The sequence below is a fragment of the Seriola lalandi genome, unplaced genomic scaffold (genome assembly GCF_002814215.2).
Source record: "Seriola lalandi dorsalis isolate HSWRI2012SDOR001 ecotype SW California unplaced genomic scaffold, Sedor1 jcf7180002054861, whole genome shotgun sequence".
Classification (NCBI taxonomy): domain Eukaryota; kingdom Metazoa; phylum Chordata; class Actinopteri; order Carangiformes; family Carangidae; genus Seriola; species Seriola lalandi.
The window spans coordinates 2,561,378-2,578,177 of record NW_019525414.1 but is presented as its reverse complement, the minus strand read 5'-3'; the positions used below and the strand labels follow the sequence as shown (position 1 = coordinate 2,578,177).

At 40.3% G+C, this 16,800-nt stretch overlaps 1 protein-coding gene across 2 annotated transcripts in view; it reads left to right on the top strand.

Moving 5' to 3' along the window:
- The window catches only part of LOC111670582 (TOX high mobility group box family member 2-like), a 78,047-nt gene that overhangs the window by 29,080 nt on the left and 32,167 nt on the right, over nucleotides 1–16,800 (top strand). For both annotated transcript variants that reach the window (XM_023427348.2, XM_023427349.2), the window contains one exon: nucleotides 9,477–9,536. In XM_023427348.2, the coding sequence (XP_023283116.1) occupies nucleotides 9,477–9,536 (60 nt within the window). The remainder of the gene's footprint in view (nucleotides 1–9,476; nucleotides 9,537–16,800) is intronic.

The window sequence follows — 16,800 nt, the reverse complement described above, 5'->3', positions numbered from 1 at the left end:
CTTGTCATCAAAAACAGACAAACTTATTGTAAATGACACATGATTTCAGGAGTTTCTTAACTGCAGTAACATATGTGTGAAAACATACAAAGGTGCGAAATACGCCCTGTAGTTGTTACAGTCAGGTCACTCTGCGTGGGAATCCTCGTCTGAATCTTAAAGCACCTTAGACATATTAAAGTCTGATATTAAGAGTTATGCCCAAAATATAACACAGATCTGTCTTCATGCACCCTGTTATCAGAACAACATGTTGCAATGTTGCTTCCTGTGAATTTCATATCTTTTGTTAAAACTACATGGATAATCTATTGGACGGTGAGACATTAACTGTGTTTTTGTGTTGATATTTCTGCATGGGTTACTAGTGCTAAAATTATTTACTGTTTGAAAGTGAACACACCGCAACCTGATTATCAGCATCAGTAGTTCACCAATTACAACACTTCCTTCACACCTTGTATAACTGTATGTTCTGTACTGTCCATGCCATGTTGGTGTATAAAGGACCCCCATAGCAACATACAGCCAAAACCTTTTGTGTTTCTCCAAACAAAGAACCCACCCATGGAAATATATTTATGTGTATTGATGTGTGCTTGTAATGATTTATTTTAGTCGCTGCCAGAACAGTCAAACTTCAGCTTATTTTTCTTCTCCTCCCTTTGCTCTTTCATACTTTATTCTGTGCAGAGGCAAGAGAGCAGTAGATTGCAATAAGATAACCAATTATATGCTAGAGGAAACCAGACTTTTTTTTCCTGCTGCAGTTATCTGATGCTGCGGTGAGCAGAGGCAAAGGGCTGGGGTAATGTGACATTCACTCTGCCCTTTATCTTCTCTCATTGCTGTTCACCCCAGTCAGTTAAAAGTGGCTTGTACTCTGCATCCTCTCCTGCTGCCAGAGAAACCTGACTGACATAGACTCACGTAGAGACATGCACATACTGTACAGACACACGTGCTGTACACGCAGACACATAAATGAGCAGATACACACACACACACACACACACACACACACACACACACACACACACATTGTCACCTCAGACAGAATGTGTCAGGTAGACTGGTGGGATAACTACTTTCCTCCTAGAAGCACCTATGTTGTTAAGAATAGCCCCATTGCACCCGCTGGGGCTAGCTCCTAATTGCATGTGATTCTAGTGTGCTTGATGCTAAGAAGGTGTTTCACACCAATGGTTAGCAGGCAGGCCGTTGAAGGCCACCATGGCAGGATGAGGGAGGCCGTGTGGGTGGCACTTTGGTCTGACATATTCTTTTTCTGTTATAACTTTGCACATACACTCACACGTGGTGCACTACGTGGTTTTGACCTCGTTTGCACACTGTTCTAGTTATTGTAGAAACAGACCGATTACATGACATACAATAAAAGTATATGTTGACTTACCTGTACCGCTTTACAGTGCAGCCATGTTTTATCCAACAAGTCCAACAGGCAGAGACGCTTTTACCTAAAGCTGCACTTCGATTTTATACAAAAGTTTATTTGACTGTTGAACTTAATCCTGCAATAACATATTTTTTGCTCGGACAGCAGAAACAGACTAAAACCTCAGCTTGTTAGCGAACAGTTGCCCAATTACACCTATTCCAACAGATATAAGCAACAATAACATTCATTTGGAGTCATGTTTCTGGCCACCTGATGAATATTAAGTCTAATATTCACTCTCCTTTTAGCTCTGTTTTAGTCTCTGACAACTATGGAGGGAAATAGCTGGCTCTTTAGCTGCTGAATGCTCCACTGTGTTCACCAACTAGCCGCTAACTTTGTCTGTCTGCCATTCGGTTCTGAAAATAGAAAAGTTGAGACAGGGTGAGAAATTTGCCCTAATGAAATCCAAATCTTGCATCAAGGGCGTAGATTGGGTTTTATCTTTGGTCAGGACATTTTTGTCAGATGGCCAAAATAATATGCACACATGTTCTCTCTTTTCTCATTCACTTGCTCACATATGTACATAAAGAGCCTGACTACAAAAAATATGTGTTTGCTGATATAACTCGGCTGAAATTAGACTTGTATCATGATATTTTTTTTTATTTTAAACAGATATTTTATATTTTTATTAATTAATGGACATCTTGACCTTATCTTGATGTTAAAAGTTACAAAATGCAAATGTTAAGAAAATGGATGTATAAAACCCTATAGGTACTGAGCTTCTCTGCTAGAACCAACTATTTGAAACACTGCTCATGAGTTTCATCACAGAGCCACATTAATGCTCAAACTTATCTTTAAATTATATCATAAAACATATTATTAACGTATTATTCTTTATTCAGCTCCTGAACTTAGGGCAAGATCTTTCACAATAAGACATCAGAGCTCACCTGACAGCCTGCAGCTCACCTGTGTTGGTCAGGATGTTGCTGACAGGATTTTCAGAATAAAATTATGCATGACATTAAGTTGGACAAGCTATGGCTAATTTACTTTATGATTAGTGTTCATATTTTAATGAGCCATAAGCAGTAAGAACTCTGCTCTTCATCCACTTATGGAAAGTAGGAGGGAGCATTAAAAAGTAAATATTTCTCCAAATAATTTCAAGGAAGATGGCTGTTTGGATTGATTAAAGATTCTTATTAGCTGAGCTCAACTGTTACTTACACTTGAGTTCTTTTTGAAAAAGGACCTGATGTCTTAATCTGCCTTGGGTGCAATTTTTTCTGCCTCACAAATTAGTAAACACTTACTGACTTAATTTAAATATAATATCAACTGATGTTAATTTTGTCCAATGAAGATGCTTTGATTTCAATTCAAGACTTTTGACAACTTTAAACTATAAATACTGTTTCAGATTCACCATCACTCATCACCAACTCCACTATCGTCATTGCCGGGCGGCGCTCTGTCAACAATGCGTAATGCAGTTTGAAGTTGAGGTTTGCCAGACCATAGTCGAGTATTTCCCCTTATCCCAGTCTTTTTACGCTTTATCACAATAACCAACTATTGGTTCTTGGAATTCTTTCATTTGGCACAGTGTCGTTTGGTATGAAACAATCACAGACTTGGCAGGTTGGTAAACATGAGTCTGCTGTCTGCTGTTTACTATGATTTCTGTGTTTGGGTTTTAACTTTTCAGGCCATTTTTTTTTTGTTTCTGCCATTTGCAACAACAATATGAAGTTATAATAAGCTTAACACAGTGTCTGGATTATTACAGTATTGGTTCTTTGTTTGTCTTGACTGCATTTGGAACAAATTATCCCATTATTAGAAATTACTATTTAAAAAAAATATATATTTTAATGATAGATAAATCAAAATCTAATTGAGACTGGGAAATAAAAATAAAAATAGAAAAACAAATTTTTAAAAACATTCTTAAAGTGATTGCTGTTGCTGTTAAAACTTGTGCCCTGATGTGGGTCAACATTTAGATTGTTATCTTGCCCTGAATCTACTAACTCACAATGAACCCGAGTTCACAGTGGAAACAAAACCTAATTTGGCACCACCCCACCTAGCCTCCGCACACACACACTCACACACACACACACACACACACACACACACACACACACACAGCCTTTCTCCTAAATCTCTCCTCCCATCTCTCACCATCTCTACTGTTGACTGTTGGTTCTGTTTTGTGGTTGCTCCAGTGCAACAGAAAGTGGATGAATGAGAGCTTCAGCCTGCCTTTTACATTTTTACACGTCACAAGGTATAGGTGGAGCCGGAAGCGGTTGGAACCTGTATTATGCCTTTTGTGAAATAGCTTCTTTTTTTTTTTCAAGCTGTTGCTGATAGGAAGGGCGCTGTGTGTTTGTGTGTTTCTATTGTTTCTCTGTGGAATGCTTCAGACCGAATCACAACAAACAGAGCTGATGCTCATTAGATGTGAGCTGATGGATCGCACCATCACTGACAATATAAGAAAATATTTCTAACAGAATGTTTCTTTAACATCAGCAGCTGCAGAGGTAATGCAGATTGTTTGTTAACGCTTTTGAAACAGACCTTAGAGGAAACGCAGCACCACACAGATTCATGTTTCCAATGCCTCTAACTAGTAAATACTTTCTAGGATGGCACGAGGCCAGTGAATTCCCGACAGAATTCCATCAAAATCCCACAGAGAGATACAGGAAGCTGCTCCGTGTATCTTGTCGGTATCTGATCGTCTATGAGGTCCACTGACCGGAGCACAGTGTGTCCAAGTAAACATGGCCCGGGTTTTGCATATGAAAATGAACCATGCATGTTGATAAAGGTGAGGATACATAAGATGCTGGGTGTTGGTGGATGTGACCCCAGTGCTGCTGCAGCTGAGTGTGCACATGTAGTGTGTGTGCGCAGTGTGTGTGTGTGTGTGTGTGTGTGTGTGTGTGTGTGTGTGCAGGATCAAACTCTCACACCCAGGAAGAGGCCCTGTTTCCCTTATCTAACGACAACAGAGCATGTGTCGCCATGGCCACAGGCTGTGCTTTTTATGGGCTTTGTGTGTGTGTGTGTGTGTTTTTGTATGTGTGTGTGTGTGTCTGTGTGTGTTTTTGTGTGTGTTTGTGTGTGTGTGTGTGTGTGTGTGTGTGTGTGTGTGTGTGTGTGTGAGTGTGTGTGTCATGTTCATTGTTTGCCCATGTTCATTGTTTGCTTGGGGCGTGGTGCAACACCAGAATTGTTACTATAGTCTCTCCTCTCTCCCTCTTTCTCTCTTCCTCCCATGCAACTCTGGGAATCTATCTACTGTAGCTGTGTATTTCTTTCTTTCTTTCTTTCTTTCTTTCTTTCTTTCTTTGCCACCCTCTCTTGCCTCTCACCCTCTTTGTCTTTCACTCCTCTGTCTGTTTGTCTGTCTGTCTATCTGCCTGTCTGTCTGTCTGTCAGTCTCATCCTCTCGTCTGGCTTTGAACCCGCCGTGACAAGTTCGGCAGCATCAAAATTCAGTGGCACATTGTCTCAGGTTCAGGTTTGTTAGGTCGCTCCTACAGCTTAATTGAACAGAGGACGAGGGAGAGGGAGAGAGAGATGTAAAGAGAGAAATAAAGAGAAGAGGGGGAAGATGAGGAAGAAGGGCGCTCAAACAGGCATACATATTGCATGAGCCCACCCCCACCCCCCCACACCTCCACCACCACTACCACCACCACCACACCCCTTTCTTCACAGAATGGCTGTGTACTGTTCTGGGCTTATTAATTCCGCTCGGTGAGAGAATTATTTTTAGAGACTTGGTGTACTGGCAAAGGCTTTTAAAGTCACAAGTATTAGACATTCTGCTTATAGATTCTCTTTTATACATTGAAAAGTTATAAAAGTTTGTTGTGGTTGTCCTTTACTCTGATACTGTATGCTTTTTTTTTTTTTTTTTTTTACAGATGTTACAGTGATCTACTTGAATGTTGATTGAGTACTCAACTACAACTTGTCATATCATGTACCATACTACATGTGCTCTAGTGTGATATATGACATGGTAGTAGAACTCAGTTTGTTTAATGTAAACATGTTGTAAAAACTGTAACTAAAGGAAAAGCCCCTTTTCAGAGGATGTTGTATCTATCTCATTCTATTGTTAATATTAAGATATTGACTTCTAAGGTCAATGCTGTGCGCTACTTTTTTATACTGCTGAGTAGATTAATTTATAATAGTGCAAGCAAGCAAAATCTGAATCTGCATCAAAGGAAGTAGCTGATAAATGCATGTGCTGAAGTAAAAATTACAGTAAGAAAACAGACCTGTTCTTAAAGTAAAAGCAAACTTTCTTAAAGTACATGTTCTTGAGGAAATGTACTTGTTACTTTCCACCCTATCGTGTAAATAAACTTTTGAATTGTAGTTATTATGTTAGGAAACACATAAAGACAGTATATCAGCCACAGTGTGATTCAGTGTTTGTGCGTGTCATTAGATCACGTCATCTAAGTTATTTCGTTTTCTACATAATTGGTTTCTTTGCTTTCAAAAAATATTTTTTTTTTCATCATTACCAGATCATCTTTCTCTCTAATGACTGGACAGTTATTACATTACACAGGCAAACAAGCAGTTTATCTCCACCCCACCCCCTTCACAAACAGATGTTGCCTTGAAGGCTTTATGAGGAGCTTATATGAAGTGTCCATCAATCAAAAACAATCTTCAATGGAGTCTGTAATTTTGCCTCCAATCCCGCCATCAACCGTCTCACCGACGCACTGCAAAGATGAAAAGATCCGAGCATTGTATTGCACCATTAGCACTGTGTAAATATTACATGTTTTCCCTGGATATGCTAGTTAGCATTACTTCCACCTTGTGGCTTCATTATTTTTGAAACGCTCAGCTTTGTCGATGATTGCAAGGCATGACCTAGTTCTGGGACTCAGTCTCTCTCTCCCTGTCTCTCTCTGTCACTGTCTTTACTTTCTCACTCTTCTCCCTCATACACTCACTCTCTGGGTCTTTTTCTGGGCTTTTTCATTCTCTCTCAACCTCATTTACTTCTCATACTGAATTGGTCCACCTCTTTCTTTGTCATTTATTCATTGTCTTCTTCTATTTACTACCTCAGCATGCCTTTCATCCTTTGAGCTCTTCTTTCTGCCTCTGTGTTACTCTCATCCCTCTTCTCTCATGGATGCATTCTTCATTTCTCAATTTGCCTCTCTTCCACCTCCCTCCCTTTCTCTCTACCCCTCCTTCTCTCTTCCATCCTCCCTCTCCATGTTTTTACTCCTCTCTCACAGCACCACGTGTGTCACGGAGGGAAACATCGCGAGCAGTGGTCCCTGCTGAACAATTACCATGCAAAGCAATCCAAATAGAGATGTTTGCCGAAAACAACATGTGTGTAATTACTGCTTAATGAGGCCCTTGTCTCAGGCAGAATGCCCAATTAGACTGCCGATGAGAAAGCGATGCCAAGGCCCAGTAAAGAAAGAGAGGGAAGAGGGGGAAAGATGGGTAGGGAGGGAGATAGAGAAGTAGAGGGCGGTTGTAACATGGAGAGAGGTGGGGACGATGAGAACATGGGAAAGGGAGCAGAGGAGAGAGAAAGAAGCGAGGTGGGGGTGAGAAAGAGTGAGAAGAGAAGGAGAGGTGGAGAGAGAGTGAGAGAAAATAGTAAGAGCGAGAAAATGAAGAGAAAGGGAACAACAGAGAGAGAGAAGATGATTTCTGCAGTAAATGTGGAGTAATGGCAGAGCTGATAGCATTGAGCCGAGGATAAATTGGCATTTTAAGTGGGAGAGCGAGGCAGTGCAAAGGAGAGCTATCGAGAGAAGAGCAGGGGAAAACAGCTTTACATTGCAATATATGGGCAGCCATGTTGAAGCACAAAATGGCTGACCTTTCTAGGCTGTCTTTGGCCTTTATGGTGAATATTATATTACAGATGTAATTGGTGAAAACGAGCATTGTCTGACTTCATTTCTTCCTGCAGAGCTGAAAGAAACATAATAAGGCTTTGCACTCAAAAAATTCAGTATTGGAAATGAGCTAAGATCTGGCAGTGTTTTGTGGCTAAAAATGGCGTTATTCAGTGACTGTACTCTCTTTTCACCCGGGAGAATCTTATCCTAAAGAAGCTCTCACAATGGCTTTACGTCACCGGTGATATCGAAGTGGATTTCAATGGAATGAAATTGCTCAGTTAGGAGAGGACAAGAGGCTTTCATGTGAGGAGCAAAGAGTTTATTACAGATATGTCACCAAGGTCAACATCACTTCGGCCCTCTCTGTGAGCTACAGTCACTTCTCACTGCAGATTAGTCAGGTGATAGATGCTGCCATGCTTCATTAAGCAAGTTATCGTCTTTTTCTCCAGAATATAGCGTTGAACAATTAGTCAGCATTCAATTTCACTATAAATAAACATGTAGGTTTTAGTGCTGGTTCGTGGCTCGCGCTTGGTTTAATCATGTGAGGTGTGAATGAGGCTTAAATGCAGTGTATATGCAGCACATGTCTCAGCTTCGTGTTTGCGCATGAGTTTGAATGTAAATGTAATCATTAGAATAACCAAGTGAATCCTCACAAGGGCTTCCATGATATGCACTGTTAACCAACCGTTGCCCCAAGGCAGGCGCTCATTCCCCCGTCCTTCCTCCTGCAATAATGTACAGTAATTTCTCTTTCTCACCACTCACATGCTCATTTAGCTACTTCGACTTTTTCCTGTCTACCAGTGTAGATATTAGATTTCACCCCCAGGAATCCTGTCCATTTCCGTCCATTAGTCTCCCTAGTTGGGCATTGTTTTGAGCAGGTATATCTTATGATCCACTTTGTGTTCACTCACATCCAGCGTGTGTTTATCTGTCAAGCCTTTGGTTGCTTCCTCTACAGGCACGAAGCAGATCACCCCAAATGAAAAGCCCACCCACCCCACCATATCTTCACATCTGAGGAATTTGACGTGGAATGCTGTCTTGTTTGATCATGTTGTGTCTGCTGTCTGTTCCCGAGTTTTCAGTGCATTGATATCACAAAGAATGACCTCATTCGACAAACAAAAAGGAGGCTTTATTTGACACGTTGCGTTGTCTATGTGTTTGTGTGTGTGCGTGTGTGTGTGTGTTCATGAGTGTTATTATCCAGTCCAGTCAAGGTTTGTTCCATTTGGTTCAAGCATGGTATGACAAAGCTTGATGCCTTTGGAAGCCAAGGGCATTTCACAATACAGCTCCTCTTAACGTGGTAGCAATTTCTCAGTCACCTTGACATTGCACAGGTTTAGTGACTGAGCTGTTAGTTAGCCAATATCTCATTTTCTCTGGAGCTACAGTAGAAACAGAATCTCTGTTGTTTTTTTTTTTCATTTGTAGTCCACTCAAAGCTCATCTCAGTAGGGGATTCCTCTGGGATTTAGCTTACCAACACACTAGTCATCAGAGCTAGCATGTTGCATGTAGCGCTCAACTGGTGACCTGGAGTCGTTTCCCAGCGCACAAGGGGGTCAAGGGGTCATTTGTTGTTACATGAATCCTAACCCCGTGTCAAACTGTGTTTTGGCACCTGCAGCAAGTGATCTTTCAATGCCTGATTAGCTCAGTCCTGAAGACACAGCACACACACACACACATACACACACACACACACACACACACACACTGGATCTACAACTTCAAAGACAGGCACACACAGCCTTTACTACTGTACTCCGTTGTAGATTCATTCACATTCATTCTCTCTCTCTCTTTCTCTCTCACTCCCTCTCTCTCTCTCACACACACATTCACACACACAGAGCAGAGCCCACAGGGAAAAGCCCATCTCTCGTCACTTTGCTCATGTAGCCTAATTACCGGCCCGCTGACGAACAGTAATTACCCACGCTGCCATGCCACCACGAGGTTTAACCAAAGTGACAAAGTCATTAGTCTCACACTTCAGGCCACCCGTAAAGAGCTTTTCCTCTTCGCACCTCCTCCCCGACACCAAATTTTTTTCCAACCTCCTTTTGCATAAAATACTTATTTCTCCTTTCTGTTTCTGTCTACAGTTTGATGGTGACAACATGTACATGAATGACAATAACCAAGAGTTTCGGTCACCAAACCAGGTAAGCCAGTCCACATCTTCTCCTATAAACCCCACAGACTTACAGTATATGAATAAATGTGATTGTGTGTCATGTTATTAGCTTCTGTATTTCAAGTGTCAGCATTTAACTGCATTCGTTAACAGAATTATACATTGTGGTAAGAGTTGGAAAATCGCTGGTAAAGGTAAACATTAACTGAAACTGGTGTTGGTTGTAAATGGAGACAGTGCCAGTTAAACCTGTCACATGGCCAAATGTGACAGTCATAGTGGAGCGTGGTCATGTCATTATTAACTGTTGTAGGTATGAAATGTCAGATTACCAATGTTGGGACCAATATTTCTGCTGCAGTGGGTGCATATGAGCTGTACTGGATGTTTCACATGTGAAATTAGTCACTATATGAATCTTTGAATTATAATATAATCAATTCAAATTTAAAAACCATCCATCAAGTGCTATGTTGTCTTTCCTTACATTGGTAAATATGTGAGGAGCTACAGAAAGAAGTATCCATTAACCACCAAATAATAGAGTGGAACTATCGCCGGCTAATGTCTCATTTCAACGCACGCACAAAACTTTATTGATCTTATAATTGCCACAAATGGCTAAGTTAGTGGTTTGCAATTGTAAGGAAAAAAATTCACATAATTGAAACGTGCTTTCACTACCTGATCCATCACGGTTGCTCAGGTTCCACCACTCAGGCTACCGAGGCTGTGACTTTCTAGCCTTACATTGGTTAGACATGTAGGACTGACAGAAAAAAATGGTTTTAGCCACGCTAGCAGCATGGCTCAAGGGATGGCAATGTTGTCCTGTCAGTTTGTATTTAGGTCAGTCAGTTTGTCTGTCAGTCCACATGGATTGCCTTGACATTGACATTCATGGTCCCCAGAGGATGAAGCCTACAGACTTTGGTGATGCCCTGACTTTGGCTGTAGTGCCACCAAAAGGTTGACATTTTGGTTCTTAGCGCCACTTTATTTATACTGCACTTTGATTTAAAATTTTAGCACGCTAACATGTCAAACTAAGAAGGCAAACATGCTAAACATACATGCTACACATCAGCAGGTTAGCATGCTGTCCTGTGCATTTAGCTGAAAACACCACTGAGCCTAAGTACAGCCTCACAGAGCTGCTAACACGTCTGTAGACTCTTAGTCTTGTATTTTTAATGTATCACTTTCACAAATCCACAGATTAAGTCAGTATATTAGAATCAGTTTCGTACAGCTCTTTTGCCACACAGCATCTAATCCAGTTTTACAATCCACTATGATGGAGTTTGTATGGCCAGTTGAATTTATGGCAGTTTCACCAGGTGTCTGAAATGTATGAGAGAATTGGCAGTTTGTCAGACGATTGGATCTCTGGAGCTTTATTTAAATTCAACCTTTGGAAAATAACATGGCTATTGGAGCAAAATTGAGTTTTTATAACAGCAATCAGCTGATTTAAATATCATTAGATCACACCCTGATCAGCATCACTCTAAATAAAAGGCATCCATGAATATGGACCTCTCTCACTAAGTAGGAAAACACATTTAATTCCTCATAAGCCAAAGTATCCCTTTAACCTCCACAATACAAGTGCTGTTTGATAGATGATTTTCATCTGAAGCACATTAATGTAACATATACCTTTAACATCAGAGGGATTAAACCATCCACCCTTACAGTGTTAGTACCATGTGAACCCGCTGAGCTAGACAAGTTGCTCACAGCTAAACTAGCGGGCAACATTTCACTGTTCTAGACTCATTGAAGTAGGCAAGACCAGGTATGGTTGTAACATTGACATTTCTGTCTTTATCTTGCAGCTCTTTTTAACCAGTGTGTTCAAAATATGATACAAACTATTTCCACATGTCTGCTATTAAATGGTGTAGCTGTTATCTCTGCAACAAAAACAGAAAGTGTATGGTTTAGTCAGTTTAGCTTAATTTAGTTGTAGCATACACTGGGATAAAATGACAAAACTTGATATTGTTGTTACAACTAACCCAGACTCTTGTAGCCATGAACTAGCTTAACTCACAGCTAACAGCTAAAACATTAGCACTGACAAATTGCAGGAAAGATATCTACATAGACTCTCAATAAACATGATATAAGTTTGAAGAGTTTAACTACAAAGCAGGCAGTGCTATTACAAAAATAAATAAAGTAAAAAAAAAAAAAACTTATCTCAAAATTAGTTGTTTTCTTCTAAAATCATCTGTGCGGTATAGAGCAGGTATAGGGTGAATCAGATCATTCGTAACTCGTTGCTAATAAGAGAAATTGAAATTGTTACAGCTGACCCATGTTACAACCATCCCCGGGTCTCCCCTACTGGTCTCAGACAGGAGTACAGTCCAAGTTACACAGTCAGTGAGTTAGACAGGCGCGATGCTGAGTGCTCCCAGCTGGTACATGGAACACATGGCTGGACATATGGCAGAATTTGGAGCTCCAGGATTTGTCGGTCCAGCAGCGAGGCCTTCATGTTCTGACAAAACACGACGAGGTGGAGGCTCCTCATCAATTAGTGCCTCGCCAAATACTGTCAGAGAGTCACAGGACAAGGCCAGGGTGGCAAGGACACACACACACACACACACTGACTCACACCAAAACACACACACACTCGAACTCATATGCTGTAAACGGAAGTGGCACATTGTCTAACACAAAGTTATTTATAAACTATAAGCACGTGTGAGTAGACGTCCTCAGTTTCAATTTGTTTCACTCATATGCAAACTATGCATAAACTCCCAGCACATACAGTATGTTCATAGTCCTATACTTGTGAGGGCCCACACTGACATAATGCATTCCCTAGCCCTTGACCCTCAACATAAATTCCAACCACCTAACCCCAATCCTAACATTAAAGGGTCATTTCATCCACACTGCAAAAAAACACTTTCGCTTCCAGAAACGGTTTTCTGATTACTCTGGATAACACCTACCTTGTGATTGTTTTTACTGGAGCTACCTTCTGCCATTTTGCATAAACCGACCCTTTAAAATGAATACACTTATATAATTTAACCCTAAAACCATGTCTTAAGTGAAGAGCAGCCAAAATGTCCTAACTTTCCAAAAATGTGCTTACTCTCAGGGTGTAAAACTTAAATTGGCCCTTGCAAAGACTGATGAATAACAACATATGTGCACATAAATACACACACACACACACATACATACTCTCATAAAGCCACACAAACACACTCTGCCATCCTATAGCCAAAAGGTTTTCATTCCTTTGATGTTGGGATAAGAGTGACTATAACAAGGGGTCGAGTGGGAGCTTTAGCAGCTTATTGTCTACTTATAGCACATATCGCAGACTATGAGTTCCATCATTGTTAACCACATATCCTGGTCTGCCCTAATTGTGTCACTTTGCATGCATACATGGGTGTGTGCTAATTGGGATAAATGCACAGCCCTTGTAGTTTCTCCGCTGCAGCGGTCATGTGTCAATCATCAACACCCACTCCAGGTTTGCAGTGTTGTGTCAACAAATACCGTCTTAGTGGATAAGGCAATTTGGGCTTTTCAAAACACGTCAGTTGCAGTTGATGCTCTGTCAGTGCCGTCAAATAGCAGCTTACACACCAGTTGTGAAGAGAACACAGAGTTCACTGTTCGGCTTCCGATCCTTTAATACAGCAGATTTAATTTGAAATTTTGAAAGAGGAAGGATGTGCGACTTCGTTCTTAAGTTGAAGGTTGCATTAAGTGTTGGGCACAAATTTCAATCTTGAAACTGTTTTAAAAAATATGAACATATAGACCTGAAGCAATTAGTCGATCAGTCAAATGAGATAAAATAATTCAAAATGAATCAGCAACTATTTCGATAATTAATTAATTGTCCAGGTCATTTTTTCCGCTCTTTCCGCTTGTCTCTGTTTTACACCATTATAAATTAATATCTTTGGGTTAAGGACTGTTGGTTCCCCAAAACAAGCAATACAAAGATATGACACTGGGCTCTGGGAACTAATGACAGCCATTTTTCACAGTTTGAACGACTTGATATTTATGCACAACTTTTTCCTTTCCAACATAAATGAATTTGCAATTTGAAGGGTGTGAAGAGGTTGACCTGTAAATACCTTCAATGCCACCACATGCAAGTAATGTCTGCATTTTCTCTGTGCATCATACAAAATTCATAACCCTGAACGCTTGTGGTGCATGTGAATCAATCATTTCTTAATTGGCATTTAATTGTATGCATTAGCTGTGCAGTGTTTTGTTACATATGGTTTGCTTTTGACGTTACAGTGAATCAGACAAATTAAAGGGTTCAAATATGGAATCATTTTCTGCATCAATTTGAGATGGTGATTACTGTCTCATGAATATGCTGAATACATGCTGCAATTTTCTGATGTGTGTATGTATATATATATATATATATATATATATATATATATATATATATATAATTTTTTGGAATGTGTTCCTTATTTCTATCTCAGCATTCCCCGGCTGTGTTTGTAAAACAACATGTTAAGATGCAACTCGATAATATTTTTTACTATTTCTCATCTGTTTATCTTGTGTAAAAGAACTGGAGTCGGACTTTTATTCTTTGGTTCTGAGGAAAATGCTCAAAGGAGAAAGAAAGAAGGAGTCTTGATGCAAGTTTTAACACTGCGTTAATATGCCCACCCAAGCCTTTACATGATGTGTGCCTGTTAAAAAGGTGCATGCGGCCAGAACAGAGACTCCTTTGTTTGCATGTCTGGGGTCTTCCACAGCATACGCACTGAGGTAGCAGTTTGACACTGCCAGGAGATTGCATTACACATAACATCTCTGAGCTTTTAAAAAGAGAAAACCGCTAATCAGAAACAGCTTTAAAGGAGCCAGTTTACTGTATGCTTGGACACAATCTGTCCATTCAAACAAGATGTTTTCAAGGCTTTGAATACTGTATGGTTTCAGTACAAGATATGCACATATGGAACTCCCAGACATTTTGATGATATTGATGTTTTCCATTTGGTTCATCTGTTGAGGTTTCAGCCTATATGCACAAGCGTGGGTGGGTTATTTTGTTGATCAGCCTTGTTTATATCTGCCCACACACAAAGATGCTGGAGGGATACTTTGTCGAATTAAAGATTATTAAACATCTCAATTATCCTGATTGACTGAAAATGTTTTTTTGGATCCTCGAAACGCTGCCCACATGTCAGATTTTGTCAGCAGTTCGAATACATGCAGGTCTGGTGTTGTGTTCGCTTACTGCTGATTCCCCAGACGTAAAAACATCCGAACCAATCAGAGCTTTCTGTTTGAGAGTATAGACATCATACATGTATTCGACTTATACAGAAATAACAACTCTTAACAACTCAGCATATTTCTACCAAACGCTTAAAAAAGAAATTCCTCCAGCAACAGTGACTTCAGTCTCTGTGTCCACTGAAACAGACGCAGATGGGATGGACATGTCAGTCACTACTGAGGGCAAAATAAACCCCTCTTCCAAACAGAAAACTGCTCACTTAAACCAGGTTTCAGACTGAATAATACAGTGAAAATGGCAGTTGAGTCTGATTGCCAGGCTATCACTCACGTGCATGCCAATAGTGCTGACTATGGTGAATATTTTTACAGCACTGTTATAGCTGCATGAGAATGATCCCAGCCAAACCAAATGGCTGCCTCCAACCACGCCCACACAAATTCTAAATTTGTATAATGGACAATGAGTGTTCTTCATTTGGATTCATATCAGGCCCGAACTGTTTGAGTGATCGTGCAGACTTGTACCTCCATGTATATTTTGGCTCGCTTCTCCTCGCCCTATAATCAGTCTATGTGGATGCATGACCACGTGCGTACATGTGTATACGATAGATTACGCGAAATTAGAGACAAAAACGGGAAGATTTAGAGAAATAGCTGGTTAGAGATGGAGTTTCAAAGAGAAAACAAGCCAGTGGCAGGAAGAGGGAGAGTCATTTTGTGCGTCTCTTCCTCTCTCTTGTGTTGTACTTGTTGCGTTGTGTTCCTGTGCAGAAGGGGAAGCACGAGGGCCACTGGTCTTTGGAGAAGCAGCAAGTTTCAGCCTGTTTGTGCCGCTGTGTTCTCTGCTTCCAGATGTCTTGCTGAGCCGTGTGTCTCTATCGATTTGGCCGGCTGCAAGAGAACAGTGGCTGATGGTCGAGATTAGAATAGAAACCTCACTTGTTGGCTACAGACTCTCTCTCTCTCGCTCTCTCTCGCTCTCTCTCTTTCTCTCTCCTCTCTCTCTCTCTCGCTCTCTTTATTTTTCCATCTTTCTGTTTCTGTCTCTTTCAGTCTGCAGTTCTGTCTGTTTATTTTTGTGTATGTCTTGACTCTGACACTCTCTCATTCTCTGTCTTTCTCCTTCTTTCTCTGTTATTTCACCCACGTTCATCAAACCAGCTCCTCTCTCCTGAAAATGTATGGCTCTTACAGGAGTCAGCCAAACTTCATACACACAAACTCTCTCTCTCTCTGAGTCCACGTCAAGCTTTAATGGCTTTATGTTTTATCAAAAAAGATGGTGCCAAAGCATATACACAAATACAGAAAGTAATGATGCAAAGCACATCAAGAAATAGTTTCTGTATTCAAATATGAGTGACTAATTTGTCTATTTTATCCATTCATATCTCATTTATTCAACTGAGTCAACCTACCTGAACTTAAAAATTTCATTTAATTTTACAACTTCAAAGTTATATTGGTTTGATTTCCAGTTATGTTCTTTTTTTACCCTTGTAAAGCAGTTTCAAGTCTGATCCTCCACCCTGTCTACTTATTGCAGCAGCTACAGTCACATGATCAATGAATGTAACATCTGTGGCTGAAGTACCTTTAAAAGACTTGGACATTTTTCTTCATTGTGATTAAAGACACTTTTCTGAGATATGTATATGAAAAAGAATTTAACAAGACTGCTTCAACGAATAAAGGAAATCTTTCTGGATAATTTAAGCCCAAATACAGTGAGAGCTTGAAGTATAGTAGTAAGTTAACATTTTGGGAAACGCTTAGCTTAGTATACAGGCTGGAAGCATCTAACCCTTCAACCTAAATGTGCTTCCTTCCCAACAGCGTAAAAGCGTAAAACACATATTGATTGTTCAGGCTAAGCTAACCATGCTAGGTGGTAAAGAAAAGTGATGGATTCTATTACAAGCAGATGACATGATGATGTTAATCAATCATTAATAGAAATCCAGATGTTGTTTTGCCAGTATGACCAGCCACCCCCCCACCCCCACCCC